We start from the raw sequence: 27160 nt of genomic DNA on the forward strand, positions 1-27160 counted from the left end.
CCAAAGTGTAAAGTTTACCTCATGTCCCTGGCAGAACTTACAATTATAGTTAATGGTTTTCCCTGATTAGTTAATGAAAACAACAGAGAATCATGTCTGTAGTCTTAAGAAAAACAGTGTTATGCAAATTAATGTGAATACTCAATGTCAATAGTTGAACAGCTGATGTTTTGCATCCCGTTATTAAATACTCAGATATGCAGCAGTTTGAGTTTCTCCTGCTTTCTTCAGAGATTTCTCATGTCAGTAACACAACTGCCAAGCAATACCCAGGATGCTTTTTGTTCAGTAAGTCTTTACCTTTCACTTGAAACACTAGACTATCAAATAGAAGCACAAGTGCGACCAAAACAACAGATGTATTTAACAGTACATTATATAACGTGGAGAGAAGGGAGACATTTTTCTCAGTGTTACTCTCTCCTCAGTTAATCCCTCAAATCACAAAGGTGGTTGCTCAATATGGCATCATCACCCTGAACTTAACTGCTCCTTTCATGGCAGCAACAAGGCAGATCTAACATACAAATCCCAAAGAAAAAAAATCTGATATACTGAAGAGATATTGGAATTACTCGGGCTGTATATTATCCAGCAGACACACACTGTTTTGTAGGGAAGCATCTCAAGAATGTGTCTTCAACAAGAAACTTACAGCCACGTGCCCATTTTCTTCACTGAGGTACTGTCGGACATCATTCAGCGCTGCTAAGGCACACTGTCTTAAAAATGAAAAGAGAGTAAAACTCAAATGCTAGTTGAAAGTCGCTTTAATATTGCACTTGTGCGTTTTGATCAAAGTGCCCTGCGAATGTTAGATAATATCTCTCAAAAACATGTGTTTTTTAATCACACCACCCACCCCCACCTCCCCCCCAAACATGGGAAAACCCAACAGAGGTCAACCAAGCTATACTAAGGAAATGTGGTCATGGCTATCTGCCTAAAAAAAAAAAACACCAGTCCAGTGCTCCTCTGTGCAAATGATACAACTATACATCACCACAGAATACCCATCAACTTTGCTGACCAGGACAAACTTTCACTGATCTAAAGTAACATCACTGAATCATCCCTGCAACTGTATTCTTTTCCCAGTTACCTATTCATAGATATTTGCTTCTTAATTTGATTCTCAAAGAGGAAAAAATAAATCAACTTAAGGCTTTTATCTTGAGGCCCTAAGTTAAAGAGAATAGACAACTATTTTTCAGTAATCTACTTCTCTTTTGAACTATTGTGTAAAAATTGCTTATGTAAAAAAAAAAATCTGTTAAAAAAGAGAGCAAAACAAAGTTAGCGCCAAGCATTAGGGACAGAGGTGAAAATAACATCCCACTGTAGTCACCAATGCAATGTAATTAGTACTGGAGACAGTTGAGGACACACCAAAAAAACCCACCCCCACATACTTTATTCTTGTGTTAAATCTGGACAAGAATAAATTCATTTGCAACTTTCCTATTTCCCCAGTATTAGTATTATCTTCCAAGTCCATTATGATTTTTAACACATAAATAATACTGGAGGGCAATATCAACATTGTACACAATTTACTCATTAGTAGAACACGGCCCCATTTATTTCCAGTAATACAGTCTTTTTGCAGTACCAACATAAAACCCTGTCCATTTCAACAGCCTTTCTATGAATTACTACTCTATTTTGACTTCCAGACTGAAACATGTAACTCTTCTCTTACATTTACCATATTCTGCTGCAGAGCTTTATCTTAAAAGAAAAAAGAAGGCATTTCAATCCTGACAGTATTTCCACATTAGCATTGTTTATAGATGTCAGGAACTGAGATTCATCAGCCAAGTCTTCACTAAATAAATATAAACCCGCTTTACTCATTGCTAGCTAGGCAGATTAGCTCACACAGCCCATTTCATATTATATTCCCCACCATTTAGTCTAATAGGTGACACAGAGGCATGTTAAAAGGTTTGGCTCTACCTCTAAGCAAACGGTAGGGGCTTGCAAGGCTAATGCACCTCATATCTACTCTTTGGACCCAAAGGATTAGGAGGTTCTTATGCAGGTTGTTCTCCTTTGACATTAGCAATACTCATCTGCTGCTGAAGGGGAAAGGGAAGAGAGAGAGGACAGAGGGACAGCTGCAAAAGGAAGTCCAGACAGTATGAAAGTCCAGACATTTTTGATGCTTGAGCTGAAGCAATTAAGAACAAAATATTCTAAGTAGCCTAAGCAAATCACATTTCCATTCTGCTAAAATTTCTGTTCCTTCTCATTTCCTACTGCACACTCTTAAATGTTTTCCTGAACATACTAAAAAAGACAACGAATGGTGAAGAAAATCAAAAGACCTTCCCATTTTATCTTCTGTAAGAAAGAGGCAGCTCCCTCTTGCTCTGACCTTCTCTTCATCTACCCTTTCTTCTCAAGGTCTTTCCTCTACATTAAAGCACAGCCTCTTTCAAGGCAAGAGGGAAGTCTCAACTGCTTCACCTAGGCACAGATGTTCACACTGGTGGTTATATCGCTTTGCGTACCATTAGCAAAACATGGCAGTTTTCGAGGCAGTGCACTGACTGACTGCATGAAGCACCTGCATGGTGGCCAAATAGACAATTTCAGGGAGAGAATAATAGTGTTTCATTCCTGCTCATTTGAACAGATAAGAACAAACATGTTCAAAGTACTCCAGGTGAAAAATTCCAGTATGTAGACCAAAAAGAAAAGCAGTTATGTGGGGTTTTTTTCTCCTTTACGATCCACACAAAAGCTCTAAAATGGCATTTTAGGAATTAGACAGCAGTAAGAGTTACATCTATTAGCTGATACCTTACAAAAAGGTAAGAAAAATAGTAACTATTTGTTGAAACTGCTTTGATTTGAGTGAAAATAACCTGGAATATCTGCAGGAGTAGCAGCAGTCGCAGCCTAGTGAAAGGTGAAAAGGAATCAAGTATTTACCTTCTCTGCATTTTTGATACTGGAGATGAAGCAATTAAGAAAAAAATACCCCAAATTTTAAGCAGCCTCAACAAATCACTTTTCCACCTTTTCTAGAATTTCTTTTCATTGTCATTTCATACTACAGTCTCTTAAGCGTCTTCTTGAGCATACAAAAATGCAACTTAAAGTAGTCTCTAAGCAAATTACACAGGGTACCATTTTAATACAATTAGCATCGTGTAGCCAAACACATTCAAAACTTACTTCCTGATTTTCAAGCCTTCTTCATTGTCAGGCAGGAAGAATTCAAAAGATTTATACTTTTTCACCAAATCTCGACGATACTGACCAACATTAAATTCTGCCAAGAAGAAACCAGTATTAGTGGGAACTAATGATATTCATGTAAAAAGGACAAAAGTTATGACAGTTTTGAAACCACACTACCTGCGAGGATAAAGTAATTTAGCATGTACGAAGTCAGCATATCATACTTGTTGTGTTTTGAGGGATTTGTTTGTTTTTAAATAAAAAGACAACAAATCATGGAAATGGCAAAAGAACATTTGGGCTGTAGGTAGCTTCAATGGAGTCACGGGGCCGTATTGCCATGCCTCTGCCTGCCAGTTTGCCTGAACAACAAAAGGAAACTCTTTTCCTCCTTTGCAGGGGTGGTTGGAAATCTGTTTCAGTAGTCTACAAAGGACTACTAATAATCTAGCTTTTTCTTCCGTGTATACGTGCAGTGAAACAGTATTCTGACAGCACCTCCCAAAACTCTCAGCTCTTATTTAAGCAAGGAAGAGTTCTAAATAGAACTAACCGATCTCGCTTTCGATAAGCAAAACTTAAAATTCAAGTTGTGGAAACATTTTTTCCATAATTCTGCTCAAATATTTCTATTCCTTAAGGATCAGTACATACTATTTCACAACCCCTGTTCCATTTATTTAAAAAAAATGCTTAAGTTGTTAAAAAAAACACCATTAAAAAACCCCACCATTTAAAAAAATCAGCATAAGTACTGAACATAATCCTACTGTGATCTCTTAACAGTGTCCTTATCTGGGCAAAGGTCCATAAGGTCTATGGCTACACACCTGTCACAACATCAGATATGGGATTAGGGCAAGGCAGTTCTGTTCTGCCACACAGCAGACAATGACACTGTACCCTAGTTAACTTCATTCGACAGTTCTGAAAGTAGGTCTCTGAAGTGCATTTAATGTTTAACTTGTTTCTGACCTATAGGTTTTCTCTGCTGAACTGCAAAGCATTTTTTTTTAACATTAGAACGAACTGAAGTATTCTGTTTGAGAAGCTGCCGAGATATAATACTTGCCAGACTTCATTTCTGGAAAGAGGAAAAGAAGTAACAGACACAATTGCTGAGTTGTAATTAAGAAAAAAAGATATAGGATAACAGAGCTCAACCATCAGCTGCTGTATATAGATTGCTGTTGGGATTGGGGGCAGAGGATAAAGAAATAAATATTGTTTATCCCCCCAAAAGTCAAGTCTTGTTTGAATTCAACAACGTTGATGTAATTCTTCTGTGGTCAACTGTATGACACAGATTACAGTACAATCCAGGTTATTCTGTGACAGGTTTAACGAGCACTGGCTGTACTGGCTACATGGAAAGGTAGTTCCTTGTAAGAAAAACAGAAGATGCAAGAAGTTCATATGGCCAGTGTTGTCAGGCAATAGCCCTTTAAAAATAAAAAACAATTCATTTCTTAAGAAAGAATAGTTACTGCAAGAGGGTCATGCACAGCAAAGGAAAAAGTGCTGTCTAGTGGGACAATCATTAGCCTTCATTATTAGCATCCACCCCTGTGGAAAAGTTTCACAACGCTAACTGGTATCACAACTACCACAAAGCCAGAACTATTCAAATAAACTTCCCAAAGTTTAGCATCTAAAAACCACATTGCAACACAATTCTATTCAAGCATCTAATTGACCTCATTTCCTTCAAAAAGCCCAGACAAAAGTCCTTTGTATTTTTAACCATTTCACATTCTAAATGACAGAGAATTTTGGAAAGAATAAAAGAAAACACAGAACTGATGGCTGAAATGATTCAACTAACATCAACCCTGGGCTATTTACCTCCACCTTCTTTTCTTGAACTCTCCAGCTTGCTTAATGTATGTTACATGAAAACATGGCATTTATATTTTCTCTGGTTTAATAATTTTAACCATCTGTTTTGGAGAATAAGCACACAATATATTTAAGCACACACTAATTTTAAGGCATTAAGAGCCAAAGGGTAACAGATGTTAGGGCTACTTGATACTTATCACATATCAATTCAGTCCCAAACAACTGGAAGCATTAGGTAACATGTCATCCATTCCCTCAATGAGTATTTTAAATTTATTTCAGCTTCAGTAAAGTTGCACCACTGATGACACCAACAACAGAAAGGGTCCGTGGTTTTCCAAGAAAATCCCAAGTCACCCTTTCTAACAAAAACTAACCATAACCAGCAACCTAGGATGGAAGCTCATATGGTAACTTTATGTTGTAAATTTTTGTGAAATTAGGCAGCAATGCTCTATTTTTTATTAAGCACAAGTGCATATATTTTCTGATGTGCTGCTCACGGTTGCCCATGGAACTTTTCCTATAACTGAGGCAGACCACCCCTATCTATCTTGCTGTATTTGGGATATATTCAACCAAGCATGAGCCAGATGTGGACAGTATCTTGTTTGTTGTCCAATACCGTGTTTCTGCTTTTCAAAGTTCACATGGTAAAATGCTGAAAACGATGACATATATACATATCTACAGAAATGTATGTTAGATGTGTATCTAACATACAAGCATAGTTATATCCCATTTTATCAGCTTGGATATAAGCTAACCTATTTAGACTGTTATTCTGTTTCAGCCCAACAGATAAAACTGAAGTTTCTAAATATCTGAGACTGCTCATCAGAAGGTTTTCACTGCGTGAAAACAGTCAAAACAAGTTATAATTTAAATCCTATAAGCTCTCATACTCAATATAATGTATCCTTCATAACATCTCATCTAAGTAAGGCATATCAGACAAGTTTCTAAGAGCTTAAGAAAACACCAACTCAAAAAGCTATCCCCCAGAATCAAAAGGCAGTTTAAATTTAGACTGGAACTCCTCATTTTGACTTCTTAGAGCTACTAGGAAATACATCTCTGAATATCCAGCCAAAAGTCTACACTTTAGTATGATCTAATATGTTTAATGTTATTTAAATTATTAACTAGTCATAACTATAAAGCTACTGTTACTGCGCCAGACAGAATCACAGAACACTACCTTTTTTTTCTACAGAGATAGAGAAGGCGGCAGGGGAGATGGCTGCTCAGAACCTCAAATGGACTTAGGTCTTGTTTACTTGTCAATCTGGGCCCACAAGATACCACAGGAGCTTGGGAATGAGGTAGGACAGGCAGGTCCATGACATAGCAAACCCAAGCCATTGTTTCCCACGCTAAACACACATATAAAGTCCTTAAGAGAGTGATAGCCAGTGGTTGCTTCAGTTCCTTGGGCTCTTAATATTGAAAGAGCTGTAACTCATTCCACAAATGCAGTTGAACAGTTACACAGAGAATCACACGTTGCACAAAGTTCACTGAGAAAAGAAGACGGAGAAGTCAGAACTTCCATAGAATTATACCATGGTTTTGGTTGGAAGGGACCTTACAGACCATCTAGTTCCAATGCCCTGCCATGGGCAGGGACACTTTCCACTAGGCCACATTGCTCAAAGCTCCATCCAACCTGGCCTCAAAGACTTCCAGGTATGGGGCATCCACAGCCTCTCTGGGCAACCTGTTCCAGTGCCTCGCCACCCTCACAATAAAGAATTTTTTCCTAGTATCTAATCTAAATCTACCCCCTTTCAGTTTAAAACCACTACCCCTCGTCCTATCACTACACTCCCTGTTAAAGAGTCCCTCCCCATCTTTCCTATACGCCTCCTTTATGTACTGGAAGGCTGCTATAAGGTGTCCCTGGAGCCTTCTCTTCTCCAGACTGAACGACCCCAGCTCTCTCAGCCTGTCCTTACAGGGGAGGTGCTCCAGCCCTCTGACCATCTTTGTGGCCCTCCTCTGGACCCGCTCAAGCAGGTCCATGTCTTTCTCATGTTGGGGGCCCCAGAGCTGAACGCAGTACTGCAGGCGGGGTCTCACGAGAGTGGAGTAGAGGGGGAGAATCACCCCCTCGACCTGCTGGTCACACTTCTTTTGATGCAGCCCAGAAGTGCTGACTGCTCGTCTGCTTGTAAAGGAGATTCCCTTTCATCCACATAAAGAAAGGGGGGACAGGGGGGAAAGGACAGCTGAAGAACCAAAGTGTTAAGGGACAAGGGCAAAAAGTTGATTTAGGCACCTGGCAGAACAAGGAGGTAAATGAACAGTCACCAGAATTTGACTAATTAACATCTAAACGGAAGAGACAGCCTGTATATGCTATTGCTTAAAAATAAGTTAACTAAGCAGAAAGATTTTATGTAGTCAAACTTGGCAATAAAATTACTGGGAATTACGTTTATGGAACACCTAACATCTGCCCTGTCCTTCTGATGTAAACAAAAGTAAATCCATCACCTTTTGTAGGCACTCCAATCCAATTTAAATAGCGTGTCAGCTTCTTCGAGATGTAGGTTTTTCCTCTTGCTGGGAGACCCACCATGACAATCAGAGTAGGGCAATTGGTCATACATACTGAAACAGAAAAACAGAAAACTGGGATTTACCATTAACATTCCCACAAAGCAAAGGATTATATTGTGAAGGAAAATTACAATATGTGTGCTCTCTGAGGAAGTGATAGTTCGAGCAGCTCATGCATTGTCTCTCACTATTTCAGTGGGTTTCTTCAGGTGTACCGGTGGACCTAACAACCAGGTTTCTTATGCTGTGCTGAATTTTGGAAGGGCCAGTGAGTGGTAGTGCAATGCTGGACATACATGTTGTATACAGGCAGAAGACAAGAAACTTATGTATTTACATACACGTTTTAAGACATACAAAAACAATACCAAAAAAGGACACTGATATCTTACGCCCATATGTACCTCAGTTCAGTGCTTGCATTGAAAGGAAACAGCAAGGTGTACACAATTTTTAGATAATTTTTAAATCTTTAAGAAAAGACCTCAACACTGCTCAACCTTTTCTTGGTTTTGAGCGAAACAAGCATGACAGATGCAGCTTAATACATTATAGTATGATATGGTACTCACATTTATTATTTCTCCTTCAAATATTAACACAAAAATCTCTCTTGAAACAGAGCTCATTTTGACTGTTCTTTGATGATTACTAGGAATAAAGCACAAGTATTCTACGCAATCAAGTACAATAATCTGATATACAGATACATGTACAGAAATACTCTTAATCAAAGGCAGAGTGTTTAATAAAAAAACAAAACACTGTAGGAAGTTAAAGGAGTTATATGTATAAACTGAAAACCTTGAGGCATTTCCTTTCAAATGACAAGTTTTTGAACATTTTAATGGCACAAAACTATGAATACCTTGCATGAATCTATCACAGCTACAAGGAACTGCCTAAAAAGAAAGAAGATATTAAAGTGGCGCAAAGATACCACCGACTCCCTCCATCCCCTATTTCAAAGGGAATTCCTCAGTGTCTTGATAGAGGAGTCAATTCGCTCCAGAAGACTAAATCTCAGTGTTACACCGTAAGGCATAACTAAACCGTTGTACAAAGCACTGCAATTGCTCGAGATTCCCAAACCTTGGATTGACAAAGTCCCATGCCACAAAGTCACTTGCACAAATCCAGCACAGCTACTCTGCACAGTAAACCCACTGAAAAAGAATAAACAGATTATCAAAGACAGATGCACTTTCTTAAAAAGCACATTGAAAAGAAAAAAAAAACTAAACCCATTAAAAATACACCACTTTTCATGAAAGAGGAGGCAAAAGCGTACCTAACCTCAAACCCATGAAAGAGTCTACTACTCCGTATAATTAAAGTTACATAGAACTGAATGCAAACTAAAACAGATCCATCCAAACATGTCCATGTCTCCAGAAGGACACTGATAAAAGCCCTCAGAGTAAGATCCTCTGTACAGAAGCCTATAAACCATAAGGATAGTGTTTTCTTGTCCCTTTTCCTCTTTGTCCTAAGTTCAGGCCTGTGATGTCCCTCTCCAAGAGGAAGGCAGACTCTGGGGAAATAAAGTCTATGAAGTGCAAAGAGTACAGTGCTTACTAAACTTAACAGCTTTGCCTCTAGTTTCCAGGACAGTAAAACAAAATAATGAGATGAGAGAAATCCCTGAGTCCCTAGAAACTTTAAGAGAAGACATTGTTCTTCAAAGCCAGTTTGAAAGGTTCTTCACCTGATATATCTAGCTCAAGTTTTAAACAATTTTCCGGTGTAAGCAGTGAAATAAGAGTTGTAAAAGACAAACCAGGATCTGTACAGAAAGGCTCTATACACAGCCTCAGGTCTCCCTGCTCTGCAAGGAACTGTGCTAACTGGAACAGGCTTTTTACCTATTCTGGACTGAATTTACCCACTAACATTACATATCTAGATCACCTCTTTTTTGGTTTGGCTTAGTTTTGGTTTGGGGCTTTTTTTGTCTTCTTCTGGGGTGAGCCATACAAATTTAGCCTTCTCACAGAACATTTGTCTTTTGGTAATGTAATGACAAACCTATACTGGAGCAAAACACCATTTTGCAAAACTAAGGGCTAGGAAGCTACCATGAAGAAACATGCAACACACTTAAATGGCTGCTTCACAGATTACACCGACAACAGCTCTCTAAGATAAGTCCTGCTGCCTACGTCAGCTTGTAACAGATCTTCTCACTGAGCAGCAAACTGGAACACCACAACTAAGACAACACGCAAAAGGGACATCTCCTCCCACTGCCAAGCAGTCAGTGTGCAAGCCTGGCATCGCTTGCATTTTTATGCAAATTTCCTCAAAGAAAGTACAAAAACTAGCAAAATTGCCTTTACTAGAGCCCTATGCGTACAGTTTAACATGCACGCCTAATCTGTTATTCCGATGTGTGCACCACTATTTAGTGTGCAACCATATAGCAGAAATCAAGGAAATTCTCTGCTGATCCCAATCAAACAAGTTGCAATCCTGCTCTGATTAGGTGCCAGGCTGACCAAGAGAGCTTTTCCTTTTTAAAGGCAGAAACCAGTGAAACAGATGCCCTGGACACCCAAAGGAGGAATACCATTGATTTCAATGACCTTAAATACTCTGCTTTTACATAATGCCATAGCCCTGTAAACACTACACAGTATGTGATGCTACAGCATATACCACCTATTTAGTGCCTGTCTGCAACAAGAGGATGCTAGTCGCAACCTAAAACTCAGGGCATTAAAAAAATGTTTGGTGTTCTGGTTTAGAGTGGTGGCAGTCTAATACCATTTACACAAGTGGCACTTAGTGACAAGCGCGCTTACGCATTTGGAAGTAGAAGTCAAAGGCACATTTGCTGGCCAAAACAGCAGATGTTAACAGCTAAATGACAGGACTACAAATAAAAGCACACAAAGCAACTACTTTATTTCTTCTGCACCTCAGTGTAGTGTTCTCAACAACACCCATAAGACTTAGCACAACAGACACAGGTTTTTGTCTTCTTCCTTATGATCCTGTGTAATTAACAAGGCTTAATTTTGCTCATTAGCTCAGTAAAAAAGTCAAGTCCAGAACAAAACGCAAAGTTCTGAGGATGCATCAAATACTCCAAAGTTAAAAATAATTTAATTATCTTTCACTTCATCTGACTGAACCACAGCTTTCTCAGCAAAATGTTGCCAACACTCACTGCAAGTTGGGGGGGAACACACATTCCAATGACAGTATTTAAAACGTCAGTGTCTCAAGACTTACGCCTTCCTTTGAAGAAACACAAGCAATTTTGCCATGAGGAAGTGGACTGATAAAAAACCCAAACAAACCACAAGTTACACATATCTAACTCCTGGAATGAAAAAGCCTCTTTAGTTTAATATTTACCCAACGTCACAATGCTCAATTCACCTTTTCACAGCACCTCAGCATCATTCACTTTATATGAAAAACAATCTGCAGCACAGAAGTAGTTATATAGGTGCAAGTTGAAGAGCCAAGGCAGACTCCTAAGTGCAGCTTTCTCTCAATTTGTTATCGCTGGATTGTCTGGTTTAGCTCCAGAAATCTCTCTACACAATCTGCTCTCAAAAAAACAAACTCATTTTTTAATACCGCTTCACGTATGTAACTCCTAAGAGTTTCTGACAGCCCCAACCTGCGGATGTGCTATCAACACTAATTTTGCTAGAGGAACATACACGTTCAGAGCTGCAAAACAAAACTTACAGGGTTGTATGCCATCATTTGCTAAAGATGCTCTATGACTTTACTAATTTTTTTAATTTAAAATAGATGCTCGTAATATATGCATGTAGGATTGCACGTTTATAAACAGCAGCATCAAAAAGAAATGTACATTGCATCCCCTCACTCTAAAGGGGACATGCAAAAAGCAGGCCCAAAATACCAATCAGTGAAGGAAAATGGCCAAGTGATGAAGTGCATTAAAATCAAGCATTGCAACTTAAGCAAAGTCATTATCCCAGTCAAAAATTTCTTACATACTACTGAACAACTCAGCAAGTTACAGCTCAGATTAAAATTATGACTGCCTACCCTTCTAAAGTTTAAGACTTAACAGTCAAGGAAAGAAGAAACTACATGCTCATTTCTTGCCTCTTAAACTCTCTTGTGAAATAATGCAAGATGCAGAAGGTTGTGAAACCAAACTGGGACATTGAACAACCTAGATTAGCTGTGCAGCATTTCATCAGCCCTCAAAACTCACATGACCATGTGAAATCAGAGACAAGAGTTGGTATTTTTCAAGTTCACTTACCTACTACCTAACATACTAGCAGCTGTCCCTGCCTCTCACCCAAAATGAGATTTTGTTTTTTCCTTATCTGTGTCAAATTTTTAAGTCAACTTTTAAGGTCAAATGCTTTTTGTATCAAGCTGCTACAGTTAGCCATTGGAAGTTTATGAAGGATTCTTGCTGTTTCTATGGCCTTTGACTCAAGGCCTGTTCTCTGAAATCACCGTACTATTTACAGGGTCATACACAAATAACTTTAACTATAAGCCAATACAACCACCCTTCCAAATAAGGTTAGCCCTACACGTTTTGCCCTATCACCTATCCCATTTAACTACTGCTAATCCATTGTTTCCTGTTGATCAACGATGACGATCGGTCACCCTTCTTCGCATCTGACAGGGACGAGTTCCCCATCCTGCTGCTCTTCCTGAAGAGCATCCTGCTCCTACCCCTGAAGAAGTCCAGTATCTTCTAATGTGCCTCTCCTGTTTTTCTCCAAATCACCAGTTTGTAACATCACCTTGGTACAAGGGATTCAGAATTCCTATTTGTCCTCTAGCCAGCCTCGTGCCACCAGCTGCTCCTAGCAGCTCTGCCATCCACTTGCTAGGGGTTACCATTTGCTTCCTACAGGTTTGATGCCAACAGCAATGGCCCCATCATCCATCCTGATCCTCAGGCTACAGCTGGGTGTTGTCCTTACCTCATTTGTTTTCTCCATCTTCAGTTCCTAGGGTTGGGAGTACAAATACACATAAGCAGCATGAGCTCAAAGGGTACAGTTCTTTAGAGCAAAGATAATCTCCATTCAAAACCTTTTTTTTTTTGGACCTAATGTACCTTCATACTCCTGTACAAACGGCAAATAAAAATTATTCGAATCACCAAATTCCAGAAGCTTTAGGGAAACAAAGCTGATAACTATAGGGGGAAAAATAATGTTTAGCCACAGGAAGTTCACTATTTATCTCTCACTGTATAAACATCCTCTGCTAAGCTCTCAAAACAACTTCAACTATAGCACACTTTCCTATTTATTTTTTAAGTCCATGTTTGTAACCCATTGCTTGATTCATAGTGCTTGAAGCAATCTGACATCCAATGCCAAGAAAAGCTTTACTGCAACCTATTAACAGCCAAAACCTTTCACGAAAGACCACAAAGGTAAGTGGCAGTTACTAATAAAAAAACGTGCATATCTACTGCCTCAAAGTCTTACTTTGGAAGGTCATTTAGACCAGGTAGCTTCATTTTACCGGTCTCACTAGCTGTAAAAGCTCAGTCTGCTAAGTAGCCTGCACACAGCCAAAACTGCTCCTTGAAAACCTCATAACGCACAGACTAAAAGAACTAGCTCTTCAAAGCCCCGTGATGGCTAAACCCTGGCACAGCTAGCCAGATTTCTTCTCCCCCAGATAATTCCAGCTGCTACAACTTTTAGAAAAAAAAATCACATTAAAACCAGCTAACACAGGCAAGTCCCTTTGAAGATGGATCTGCCAAGTCCTCAACTGGAAACACGCATGATTCTGCTCAGCCACCTTCTAGAAAGATAACGTAAGACTAGAAGTAGTGCAGATAGAGGTCATCAGCATGAACAAGGAAATAAAAAACCCAACCAAAGGAGACTGAAAGAGTTCATCTTGCTCAGCCTAGAAATTCAGAAGACATCACCGCGACTAGCTTCACTGCTTCCACTGCAAAGCTACTCTTAAGGACAAGAAATCCCCTTCTGACTTGAGTTTGTATTTTTTGAACAGTAACGTTTAACAGAGTTACCTGCAGCAGCAGAGAACTGGAACTGGTCAATCCAACACTGCCCCACATCACCCAGTCTGGGCAGTCCATCCTGAGCTGCCACAGCATGGCTAAAGGGCCCACAGGTCACACTGCCTCATCAGAACACGAAGCGATGCATGATACATGGAAATCTGAGGATAAAGCACTCTGCGGCACCCTTGCACAGGAAAAATTACAAAACGTTCTCAGTTTGCTGAAACAAGATAGATGGCTTTATCAAGGAAGAGTAAGCTCTGCTCCTTTCTAGGCTGTCTGTAATTCTTACGTATCACAAATGACTGTAGACATATTATAGGTAAAGCTGCAAGAGCAAATGCGTGCAAAACGATTTAAAAAAAAATATTTCCAAATCTGTTTTTCTAGCAGGAAGCTTTTTCAATTATAAGGGGTCTTGGACATCAATAATTATAGAATCCTACAAAAAAAAAAAAACTGTGTATGTGAAATAATTTTTTTAAAGTTAGTTTATAGTCAAGAGAAGCTAAATAATTCTGGCAAGAAGGCTCCGTACGTCATCAGATTACATGTGACCAATATGCAATTTTGCTCCTTTTTTTTTTTCTTTCTCTTGTAAAACAGTGTCCGTGTCAAAGCTGTAACAAATGTTATTTTATTTGGAAAAGAGATGCCATGTTAAGGCCAAAATAAAGCATTCTCCTTAGCATGTTTACAAAAACAATTATACACGCTTTCCAGCCCTCTTCCTATTTCAGCATTCATCTCCTCTTAACACCTACTATTTTTCAGATGCTGGAATAATTCAGTTCACACAGAAGCACATGCCACCTGCTTGCCTAGCAGAAACCAAGGAATTTTGGGCTTTTTTTTAGCAAGGGCTGGACCAAAGCAAGTCCAGAGCCAAGAGGCAGCAGCCCATGGACGCCTGCCATAGCAGCAGAGCCCTCAGCTCTTTCTGTCAGCGCAGCCTCTTTGCATGACAAATAAAAAACAATTCCACACGACAAAGCCCCTTTTGTCTGCAAAACTGCCATGTACTGGACCTCAGTTATTTAAGTAAGAAAATTAAAAAAGAAAAAAAGAGGGAAAAAAAAAACCTGCGAGACAAAGTTTATTAACAAACTATGGTTTACAAACGCCACAGCCAAAGTCTTTAGAGGCTGATGACTTGGTTGGCTGCACCTCAAAATAAGGAAAGCCATTAACTCATACAACAGATGGCCCGATACACCACTGGCCTTAAAAGAAAAAAAACCCAAAACTACAGTGACATTTTTAGGCCTCGCTTCAAGGAGAATATACTGAATATAAAAGCTCTTTGGAACCAGTGCGTTAAAAAAAGGAAGAAAAAAAAAAAAAACGAAACAAAAAACCCGCCAGCAAAATCAACTAGAAAAGATACTCTTCCCAGCCAAGCTTTGTCGCCTTCCGTTGGGCACAGATCCAGCAGCTTCGGGGTTTTCTGCCTTCCCCGGCGTTTCAGGCCATCCTCCGCGGGGGACGGCGACCGCCTCACCCCGCAGACCCACCGCCCCCGGCCCGGGGGAACCATGACACGACCCTTTCGCACCGGAGGCGCGGCAAGAGGCGCGTTAAAGCCCAGGCAAAGGGCTTGACGCTCCGGGGGGACGGGGACGGGGTCCGCCCGGCCCCTCACGCCGCTCTCCTCGCACCTCCACCCCGCAGCGGCCGAATCGTCCCCGGGAGGGGCTCCGCGGGGCCCGGCTCACCCGCTAAGGCCCAGCCGAGGAGGAGGAGGAGCGGCCGCCCGGGGGTCCCGCTGACAGCGGCCGCCCGCCGAGGCTCCGACAGCGCGGCCCGGGCAGACACCCCCCCCACACACACAACCCCCGCCGTCCCGCTCACCGCCGCGCTGGGCGCTGTGGCCCGCCGGCAGCCCGTTGTCGTAGGGCTCCCACGTCTTCTGCAGCGGGTTCTGCGTGAGCTCCCGCGCCGGCGACGCCGCCGCCATCCTCGCCCGCCTCCCGGCTCCCACTGCAGTGGCGGCGGGCGGGGCGGGGCGGCGCCGCCTCTCTCAGCTCGGCGGGGGCGAGGCCGAGGCCGCCCCCTGAGGGGAGGCCGGGCGCGGGAAGCAGCCGCCCCGGCCGCAGGACCCCTCCGCGGCCCTCGGGGGCGGCCCGTGGTCTCGGGGGGGACAGCTCTCGGCCCGAGTTTCTGCCCCGCGGCGGGAGGACCGAGGCCCGGGGCGGTGCTGGGCCCCGGCGGCGCCCCTGCTCCCTGACGGGAGAGGGCTTCGCGCAGCCCCTCTCCCCCCGGCCCTGAGGGGACAGCGGCCCGGCAGGCCCAGGCCGTGTGGCGCAGTTTATTGTTCGCCTGGGGGGGGGGTTCTTCACAGCAACCCCAGCGGGGCGGTCAGCGGCCCCGGGCGGCAGTGGGAGGAAGGAGGGGGTAGGAAAGCAGGGCTGTTCCCGCGGGCGACAACAACCAGGGGGTCGGGGTGCAGCCGGCGGCGAGCCCCGAGCAGCAGGGGATGGCGGTTCTACAGGCAGAGCGGTGCAGCTGCGGAGAAGGTTGCGCCGCCTCAGAAAGGCCTTTGTTTAAAGCCCCAAAAATAGCACGTCCAGGGGGCATACGAGGTGGTTCAAGAAGTCACACGTTGAATGATACCTTCTTCCAATTAAACGCTTATTTTGGCCTGAAGGCTAAATTCATACGATTCAGAAAGCCATAAACAATAGCTTTCTAACATCTTGCCTAGCTACAAAAAACCCCGACCCAAACCTATTCACAAATTACACGTGAAAGATCCTGTGCTGCAGTAAGAGCAGTGCTGTGGCTAAACACAACATCCAGCAGTTGCATTTCCACACCACCTTTATCAGCTTTACAACCGAGAGAAACCCACTTCATTAACTGGGCTGAGCAAAGTCCAAAAAAAGCTCAGTATTTCACTGTTACACACAAACCTATATATTTTACAGAAGATAAACGCGACATACTGAAAATAGGGTAGTAAACTGCAATACGGATTTTTCATTGTTACTCACTCTCAGGTACTCGGACATTATGACGCTGGCCTAAATACAAATGAAGGTCAGTACATTTATTTTTTTTAATATATACACTAGTCAGACTCTGAGCATCTGAGGATCATTTTCAGTTTTTCTATTCCATTACAAGCTAAAACATAGCTTTCTAAACAACAGAAAATCAGTTCTCAAGAGACATTTGGTGAGACACCCCCAGGAGAGTTAGCACTGTTTTTCCAAAACCACATTTGCTTGACCTGCCCTTCCCTCTTTTCAAAGTTGATTTCCTTCTCTTCGAGACTGATTACAGTTTTCAATTCTAGGTGCCTGCACTATATTTTTACCCTAGCTTTTTTTTCCCCGATTTTGTTTTGAGTTGACAGCCAAAGTGGGGAGGGGCAGAGGGGTTATAGGAGTTACATTACAAGGGTCAGAAAACTAGGAACAGAGAAGGGGAGTTTTTGAACACTTCAAAGCTTATTGGTTTCTTTTATCAAGTAGGTATTTACTTCCAACAGTTGCCAAAGGAGTTGTGAGCAGGAACAGTTTAATCTGCATTCCAGGTTAATCCCAGAAGCCTGTCCCCTGTGCACACACAAAACACTGCCACGAACAGATGACTGACTTCAGGGTAGAGTCCAGCGTCAGGACCGACCCGCCTCACCCCATCACAGCGAGGCATGCCACCACCAGGATGCTCCAGCTTTCTTAACAGTGCCTCCAGTAAAGCCAGGCAAATCCACAACAGATGTAACATTAACAGAAATAAGCGATTTACACAAATGCCGACTTATAAAATACACTTCTCAGCCTTGTTTTACATAAAGTAGAAAATGTATGAAACTCTTCCAGTCTCTAGAAACAGTTTGTACCTCCTTTCTGCAAATCTACACAGCACACGAGGACTGAAACTCCATTCACACGCTTGCCTCGCAGCTGAAAACACTGACCTGATGTTCATACAAGAGTAGCATTTTTCAAAGGTCTGCAGGGTGAATTCCCACATTTCTAAGTCTCGTCCCCCAAGCACGAGGCACACCATCAGTGAACTTTCTTCTTGCTCAGGCAGATTTAAACCAGTGGCACCTGCACAAAACTTAATTAAGGCTTTGTCCAGGTGTTTGTAATGGCATTAGAGGTGTGCGTGGACACCTGCCCAGCCTCCTAGCCTTTACTTTTGTGAGATAAAGATTTCAGCATGATGGATGACTAACTTTTGTTGTTGATCAAACTTATTTAATATTGGCTTGGGTTTTTTTTAATAACCTCAGTGTACTAATGGGCTAATTAAAGACAGAGAAAGTGAATACAGAAATACTGTGCCACTCCTGAGGTCTCATTTCCGAACATGGTTTTCAAGGGCACTACATTCAGTTCCTAGAAAAAGACAGAACAAATAAACATTGCTCATTAGATTCCCAATGAGTGATAGAGATCACCTTCTGCACAATCACATTGTCATCAACCACTGTCCTGGTACAAAGGCTTGAGAAGCAGAGCTGATTCCTGCACGTGAAATGCTGGAGACTTGGCTTTGTTTGCACTACAGGGAAACTACGGATAAGCCTTTACTCCTTGGAAGGCTTTTGCACAAAGCTTCTGCTCTCAGGGCCAGACTGAGCTGAAAGCTCACCTGAAAAAGCACCTCTCTGCAGAGGCAAAGCATCGAGGGGAAAGGCAGTCTTGGAAAATGAACTGCTGCACAGAAACAGAATGTGCTTGAGCCAAGTAACAGAGTTATACTTAATCTTTTCAAATTACTGACTTACAGGACAGGAAACTCTTATGGTTTATTATACACAGCAAGTGGTAATTATTTCTGAGACAGGGAGAAATAAAAGAGGAGATTGAACCAAGGCTTCTGCTTGATCATAACAGAAACCCTACTTTGTATCTGTAGATAAGCTGTATCATATGGTAACCATATAATACAAGTTCCATGATATCTGCAAGTCACTTTCACACATCTCATTCGCCTAGTAAAGACACCACTTTATAGTCTTGACAGCCCACGCAACATCCCTAAACCACCCAACATCTCTGCCTCCGACCATCGCTCCGGCAGCACCAGCTCACTGCTTGGAATAAGAAAAGACGACTTTCCAGTCCTCCAGGTGCCCACACCCTCGCCAGACCGAGCACAGCAGACACAGCTCACGAAAAACCAGCTCACAAACCCTGCTGCCGCGCAGAAGATCCACCTAGGGATATCTGTAAATGACTAAAGGGTACGCAGACACAGCCGGAGGTCAGGACGCGTGGTTTGTATAAGCAGGATGGCTGCAAAGGAGTCCCCGCGCTGTGCCAGGCCCTGAGATCAAGCCCGTGTGATGTTTCAGCGCTGCACTTACAGCCCTGACTGGACGACAACAATACCTTGTTCCTGCTCTTGCAGCAAAACACAGAGCAGCTTTTTCTGGGAAGTTCCTGAAATGCAGAGTACGGAGCAAAACTTTCAAGATAAAAAGCTGCTAAAGCACAAGCTTCCTCTTTCTCCCTTCTTATTGCCGGCACTTAAAAAAGCCGTTTGTGATGTTTGATGTGAGCTGTGCTTTCCAAGAACCGGAGCGGCACAAATGATCAACACCTGGAAGCCGTACCGCCCCGTTACCTCGCATACTTACAAAACCCAACGCACACTGGAGATTTCTACAGGAACCGGGTGCTGTGGCGGTTATTCTCCTTCCCCGCCCACGCCACCGGGTGCCGCCGAAGGCCTCCCTTCGCGTGGGGAGACCCCACGGTTCCCCTCACCTCCCGGGTGGGCGCACAGCACCGCGCCGGGGGCTACGGCCTCCGCTCGCTGCGCCGCCCGCGCCCGCCAGGCGGCGCCCTAACACCGCCCGCGGGCGCGCAGGCTGCGGGCGCCCCCTGGCGGCTGGCTGCAGCCACACACCCCCCCCCGCCGCCGGCAAAGGGCGCAGCAGCACCGGCACCGCCGGGGGGGGGGGGGGGGGGGCACGGACGGACGGACGGACACCGGAGCGGGTGGTGGCGGGACCCCCCTGCCAGGGCAGCAGATGCTTCAGGCGCCGCCAGAGGAAAGTTCGCGAGCCGCAGCAGATGGCCCGTACCCAGAGCCTTCCCCGGGAAAAGTGAAGTCGTTCGCTTTTACGTTTCAGAAACGTCCGGGGAAGCGGCGCTGTGGACGCCCTGCCAGGAGACTGCGGAGCTCCAGGGAATGCCGGCAGGAAAACGCACCAGCTCTGGGCTTTTAAGCACCCAAGGCAGAGTCAGAGGTCACGGAGCTACAGGGAAGAAAAGGCTATCTACTGATGCCAAGTTATTCTCTCAACCAAATGACAAAAAAAAATATTGGGGGGGGGTGTCCACACTCAGCACTAAATATCCCCATTTCTTTCTAGATATTAAACACCAACAGATTATATTTCACCATTAACCTAATAGTTCCGTTTCTCTAAAGCAATTCTTCTTCCACAATGTCATGAGGTAAATGTTTTACCCCTGCATCATCAGCTATTTACTCGCCAGTTTGAGAAAACCAGTAGTATCCAACCTCTACGCACACAACTGGCAATAAATACCTGGCAAAAACCTACATCCAAATGTTCTCTACTGCAGCTGGCAGATTACTGTTCCAGCTAGAAGTAACAAACAGGAATTAGTTCAAATGATCCTATCTTAAAACAGGTATCTACATTTTCTACATAGTGAGAGTCCTTAGTCCCCCTTTAAGGTATACAGAGAGGGCTGTATGCCCCCCCAGCTTACAACTACTCGAAAAGACTTCAGCCGCACAGCACGACACAAGCTTAGTTTCAGTACAATTTAAGCAGGCACAGAGGCACACAGAATTTGCAAAGATCATTACGTATGGATGTTATTCGAGAAATACAGACACACACCAGCACAGCCTTCAGCCACACGCATCTCTTACATATCCAGCCTCGACATCCAACCAACACTCCCCGATTCCACAAGCACTAGATGGCTCTGACCAGCTAACTGGCAGCCTGCTACACTGCATCACAGTATTTTTGTAAAGCATACAGGATAATTCCTGTTGAACTTATAATTGATTTTCTCTTTCAATAAAAAAAAGTGTACCTTCAGCAGGCTCGTGGCAGTCCTTCATTGGCCAAAATCTATGCTGCTGGAAGCATCACCCAAGGACAGCCAGCAACAGCTAATATACAAGGCTGTTACAACACTGTGAGCCAATTGGAAGAGGTGGTGACCAAACACACAACTATGCTTCACCCTTTTTGTTCGCAAGTAACAACACTCCAGCATTTCAAAACTGGATTTTGGGTGGAATGGGAGAGATTTCTCCCCACATGCCTTATAGGCTGTAGTGCTGATTTTTTCTGTTTTGACCAAGCATTTGTTGCGGTGCTCTTACGTAAGTGAAAAGCTGCAGCTTCCAGGTAATAACAGCGTCCAAACTTGGAACTGCACTGAGTTTCCACTACAATGACCAAAACAACTGTAGAGTAGATGGGATGTTTGGCCTGTTCGACCACATCCCTTATTACACTAGCACCTCAGCAGGGGACAGACTGCTCCTTCCCCCAGGTAATTCCCATATTCCTGAAGTACAAAGCAAACCTAGCAGGTTTTTCCTCGCTGTGAAAGAAGAGTCCTTTACAAACTGCCTAAAATACAATGCCCGTCTGCTAGGTACGTTGTCACCTTTGTAAGGCAAGTACTAACTCAACTTTGCTCTTCAATTGCCAAGGAAACTGAGAGATAAAGGAAGCTGCACTAGCAACCGAGAAGGTCGCTTTCTTCCTCCTGGGCTGTTCCTGAGCTGCTGAATGAGGACAAAGACGATGCCTTGGGAACAGTCATCCTGCAGAAGAGATCCCTCATGAGTTAAAAACTTCTCACACAACTTCCCACAGAGAATAGAGTAAGTTCCTTCCCATGAAGAGTTTAGCAAGCACAATGAGCAATCAAGGAAGAGAGACGTAATACTATATTAATTAGCAAAATGACATACATTGATTCATACCTTCTCAGTTCAGTTTCTCAGGACTTTTTGTTACATCAACTTCCTAAATGAAGACTTCCCCTCTCCTCAAGACTGCCTATGGTTTTCTCCTCAACCAAAAGTACCATCCTTTTTGTTTTCCCACAGTCAGTCTAACATCCCAGGAGTCAAGCCAACAAAAAATTACAAATAGCCCACTAAGTCCCCAAAAATTTCAAGCATCCCAGATGACAAGTTCAGCAGGTTCCCCATACCATCTTCACACATCCCTCCATTTAGGACTTGATTCCAAACCAACAGAAATCACGAGGACCAGGCCTTGGGATACATGGCCCTAGCTCTTATTCCATTTCTTCTGAGCAACAAATAAGTTTATTACTGGCACCATCCACTCCATATTCTATTTCTTATCACTGCCTAGAGCGAAAAAGTTCCAGTTGTCTTGAAGTATACTGCTACCTCAAAGACAAGCAAAGCCATTAAGGATTCAGAACTAAAAAAGAATCTGCCCTCAGCAATACACACCTTTAGAAGTTACTTTATAAGAGTTCATTTTAATATTAGACCTGCTGGCTACAGATCAATCTACCAAAGAGATTCGGGGAAAAAAAAAAACAAAACCAAAAACATAATCATGCTTTATATGAGAATGAGCTACTACTAAGAACAAGAAATCTCTTCAGTGCTAATTGGGGAATAGATTTAAACAACATCCAAGATCCCACACAAAGCTGTACAAATACAGATACTAGAGAGATTCCTTAAGCTGAAACAAAATAATATTCCTTAGCATAGGAAAGGAAAATAACTTATCCAAACAGAAGATGTTGCTATTAATTGGTGAGAAAACAAGTTCCCATCTATTCTAATAATCACCAACATATCTGATACAAGCGAAGATCTGACAGGGCTCAGGCACTCAGGAGCCTCACACCACACTTCTTCGGCTGAAGAGGGGGCTAATTTGCACACTAATTTACATTCGTTATATCTTCTTCATCGTCTACTGAAACATCGTGATAGTTATTCATCACACATGCAAAACGATATTGTATCCCCTACAGCAGTGTTCATGTGTGGCCTGATTCCAGCAGAGTTGTGTGTTCTCAAAACCATGACGACCTAATGATCAGGAAACAAACACTAGCTATACAAGGGCGTTTATTGTAAGAATGGTACCAATACAGTCTCAGACAGCTTTCTACAGAACCCACATGTCGTATTGTATGCATATAAAACCTATCAATCTAAGATTATTTGGGGAGATACAGGTTATCAGCAGAACATCATCTCACCGACACGTGGATTGCATGAGAATCCCAGAGAAAATACTGTGTATGTGAATCTCAGTGTAATCAACTAAAAAAAAAAAAAAAATACCCCTTGCTATGCTGTCACTCTGTTCTTTCATTATCTTATGTAAACCATTCCCGAAAGTATGGCCAGAGTACTTTTATTATTTCTAAATATATCAAGATGTTAGTTTAGATGTTAGTCACGTTTCAGAAGAAATAATCGCTCTATTTAAAACGCAGGAGAAACCAAACGTCTGGAGATAAAACCTATCAATGAGATGCCATTGGTCTCATGCAAGGAAGTTTCCTGTATTAAGTCTAACTTGAGGCATAGATTTAAGGCTGGTCTGCATTAGCTGTATCCTTGAAATCTGAAGGATAAATCACTAATTCTTTACACTTCCAGACCAAACAGCCACCTCCCACCTTCACCCAAGAGAACATTGAAATTATCTCCTTGAAAAGTAGGCCAGATCCTCAAGTGGTGCTTCCAGGTATTGCTTAAAACTATTTCCATCATCACAACATTAAGCAACATTTTAAATCTTCCTGTTATGACACAACATAAAGGAAAGATGGCATCCATTATTCATGTTTTCTGAGCACAACCCAGTGTTAAAAACCCCTTTGTAGCTTACTGTATACCAGGGACTTCAAACTATTTACATGAGGGGGTGTGCGCTTCTAAGTAGTGCAGAAAGAGGACATTAAAATACACAGCATTTGCACAAATTGCCTATTTACATTCACAGGTCTAGAGGGTAACTGAAAATACCGAGTTTCCAAGATGGTAAGCCTACTAAGGGCAGTCATTCCTACACATTGCTCTGGTAGTATCCGATGTTGTTACTACAGCAACAGCACGTACAGCCTTGCACAACCTCTGGACAGCCGGTGGGTGTACCCTGATACACTCTCCTCTTCCTCGGAAGGGCGATACAGCAGTGAAGTCCGCTTCTCCACCGCTGCATCGGTTACCTGGAATCCGTGATACAAACCAGGAAAAGCAAGGCTTGGTAAATTTGTAATATTTGAAAGAGAAGGAAAAGCAAAAACATACTTGCATCCACAAGGATGTTTGTCTTTGTGCCTCCTGAACCTGCATAAAAGCAATCTCTGCTAAGCAGTCTGAAAGTGTCTCTGTCACCTTAAAGCCCTCTGTTCCTTTCCGGTCACATAAGCATTTTGGAAAAACCTTCCCAATTCCAAGTTTGGATGTTGTTATGAGCAAGAGTATGGTTAAAAGGAGCACAAGGGAAGGATTGTCAATTTTAAATAAAACAGACAACCCTTCTCCAGGCTGAAAGGCTTATCAATTATGCTCACTTACAGCTAGCTTTACATTAGATATTTTAACATTTATGATGTATGCATACCCTTTCTCCTTTCATTCAGCTAGGATGCTATGAGTCCCACTTGTTTGTAACAGCTCGTTCTAGGCTGCTAGATATAAAAAATAGCAAAACAAGGGCAGCTGTCTTCTCAGAGGGGAACTAATATACTTAATACCATCTTTAAAACCAAACGCTACCAACTGACTCCAGAAGCAAAATTTCTCAGGACAGCCACTTTAAAGAAAAACATCTGTAAAAACTTATTACACGCATTAAGTTGTCTGATGTGCTGGAAAAGGAGAAATATATTGACAATAAAGAGTATGCAGAATTTGCATGTGATCCAAGTGCATGAAGTAAACCAGATGAATTAAAAAAATCACAAAGGCTTTGGGATGAAGCTACCTATTAGATGGCAGCATTTTAAAAGACGAGATAAAGAGAACTTTGGAAGCACCATCCAGGGTTTGGGGCTTGAAATATTGAATGACTACTGATGGAGAAATCAAAGAGAAAAAGGCGAGGAGGAAGACAGCCGCTGGACTGGGTGACAAACCGTCAGGGGTGTAGAAGGCATCTGTGAGTCATCAGCACATAATAGAAGTTGAAACCATGTGAATGCCTGAAATAGGGCACGGGGAGACAAGAGAAAGACAAGGTCAAATTGTGGGAGGACGACGAAACATCAGCCGGGGAAGGGGGAAATAGTATCATGAAAGACGAACAACAATTCGTTAGAAGCAGCAGTGACTGCAGAGAAGTCACGGAGAACAAGAACAAAACGGGTGTCTTCAAACGTTTCCGTGACATAAATAACATGTAAATAGACAGAAGCACCCAAAACAGACTCGGCACAGGAGAGGCTGAGGTGGAGGTTGTACAACTTCACATTGTAAGAGGGACTAGGCTTGGCTGAGAGCTAGAACTAACAAAAAAAAAAAAAGGGGGGTGGGGGGGTGGGGGAGGACAGGAGTTAAAGGTCCAACAGAGTATAGTACTCCAGCATATATTACCATATGGGATAAGCAGGTCATTAAGGAAAAAGCCCATGGCAATGGAAGTAAGAGCAAACGAGTTAATGGGGCAGTGACTGGCCCCAAAGTCCTCTACACGCACCTACAGTTATACTTGGTTTCATGCATGTCCCATAGGCAACGGAGACACGAAAGCAGGTTTTCAGAAGTAAAGAATAAATCCCTCTGGAAAGCCGGCATGGAAAACTGACACTGACACAAGGAGGAAAAAGCCTCACAGCATATGCGACGCCAGCTGCCTCTGGAAATATTCTTAAGCTTTATGGAAAAGGAGCATATTCATCCAAATAAAAATACAAGCAAACTAGAGCAAAGCTTCTCAGAAGCTATTGATGACAGAATTTATCATAAAAGCAAAATTGATCTTAATTTGGCAAACTCCAATGCTGTCATGTAGTCTAAAACCTAGCACTGAAGGGGAAAAAAAATACAGGCCAGACATGGAGATCCAAGTTGCTGGTTAATCTCAGTCTTCATAGCCTCCGGGGCAGGTTTCTCATTTTCTGTGTATTTTGCAAGTACAGCTAGATGGCTTATCAGCTTCCCGAGAGTAACAGGATCAATATGTAGATGAGGAAGCTTAATAAGGATAATAAAATTACAACAGCCAAAATAATCTAATTTATGGAGTGCAGACAGGCTAAACAACACAAATGCTACAAATAAAAGCTCTTGTAAGGGGAAACATTTACCAAGGGAGAGTGGCCAGCATAACATTAGCAAAGAAACCTTCTATATTTATTTTTTTAAAACAAACCCCCCAAATTCTCTTTATACTCCAAACAATAACTTTGTTTCAGCACAAGTCTCCCTAGAGAAAATAAACTATAAAAAATTATTCAGGTGTGCAGAAGGCCATTCTCCATCACATATAGCATATGTGGCAGCCTTTGGCAGCAGAATGGGTAAATTCACATTCAAAATTGTAAACATAAATTGAAAGCAAAACATATACAGGATATAAAGATGGAAAAACAACAACAACAACAAAAAGGAATCAAAAGCCAATAAGTATGCCAACCCTCACACTCACCACCTCCAGTGAAACACCAGTTGTCCAGGCTTACTGGCTCCAGCCACCGCACGGTGGGTTGCTCTCTTTCCCCCTCACCACCATGGACATCTGAAGTCATTGACCGATCTGAACCTTATTTGGCACAGGACAGAGGTCTCAAAAACATTAGTCTCCTACATTTTAATGAAAACTGGCTACCAAGAGAGAAGAGCTGCGCTGCCAATGCTCCCGCTACACGAAGTGCTTTGACCTGTCCCATCAGACACGAGATTGACACCAGATGAGCCCAAGTCCTTGGAACTGACCCAACTTAGGGAAGAAAAAGCAACTGCAACCCCAAGACATCCATGGGAGACATCTCTTCCAGAACTGCTTGAATTTTAAGCTCCTGTATTCTAATCCCCAAACAGAGCATTTCTCGGGGCGGGGGGGGGGGGGGGGGGGGGGGAAGCAGCAGCTAGATCAATCTCCTACCAAAAATGAGTAATGACTTCAGCTGTAACAGGACTGCTTGTTTCCTCCACAGCGAGGGCTGCCTTGCTGCTTTTTTCCCCTCCTCCTTCGCCCCATCAGTCTGCCTCTCACAAGCCATCTGAAATTTTTTAATTGCAAGAGGTCACGAACCCCCGAAATCTCCCCATTGTTTTGGGGAAACCGGTTTCACATTGGCAGTAAAAAACTACAAAGCTTTTTTATTTTTTTCCCTTCTTACTGCAGAAGGTAAATGTTACAGAGCTCCACACTTAAGAATATCCAAGGTTCTCACGCACAACAAATGTTGCTCGTTATTAACTGACAACATCAATTAGATTTCCAGGGATATATGATCATAAAACAAAACTTTAAAAAGCTAGAAATCATTCACGTGTGAATCCATTTCAAAAGATGCAACACCACAAGCGGCTTTTCTGAGCAAGGCAGAAATAGCAGGTCTAAGTCAC

The 27160-nt window shown here is 42.6% G+C and overlaps 1 protein-coding gene across 6 annotated transcripts in view; it reads right to left on the reverse strand.

The window, feature by feature from the left end:
- The window catches only part of LOC142042820 (6-phosphofructo-2-kinase/fructose-2,6-bisphosphatase 4), a 53603-nt gene that overhangs the window by 21904 nt on the left and 4539 nt on the right, over positions 1 to 27160 (reverse strand). For 2 of the 6 annotated variants that reach the window (XR_012653870.1, XM_075053173.1), the window contains exons 1-4: positions 15464 to 15608; positions 7534 to 7650; positions 3187 to 3283; positions 656 to 722 (exon numbers count right to left, since the gene is read on the reverse strand). Coding sequence is in view for 5 of the 6 variants with exons in the window: in XM_075053173.1 (XP_074909274.1) it covers positions 656 to 722; positions 3187 to 3283; positions 7534 to 7650; positions 15464 to 15569 (387 nt within the window). In the remaining variant the exon portion in view is untranslated. Of the gene's footprint in view, positions 1 to 655; positions 723 to 3186; positions 3284 to 7533; positions 7651 to 15463; positions 15610 to 26237; positions 26464 to 27160 lie in introns of those variants that run through there. The other 4 variants (XM_075053177.1, XM_075053176.1, XM_075053175.1 and 1 more) reach the window with 3 other exon arrangements.

This window comes from Buteo buteo, chromosome 21, assembly GCF_964188355.1.
Source record: "Buteo buteo chromosome 21, bButBut1.hap1.1, whole genome shotgun sequence".
Lineage (NCBI taxonomy): Eukaryota > Metazoa > Chordata > Aves > Accipitriformes > Accipitridae > Buteo > Buteo buteo.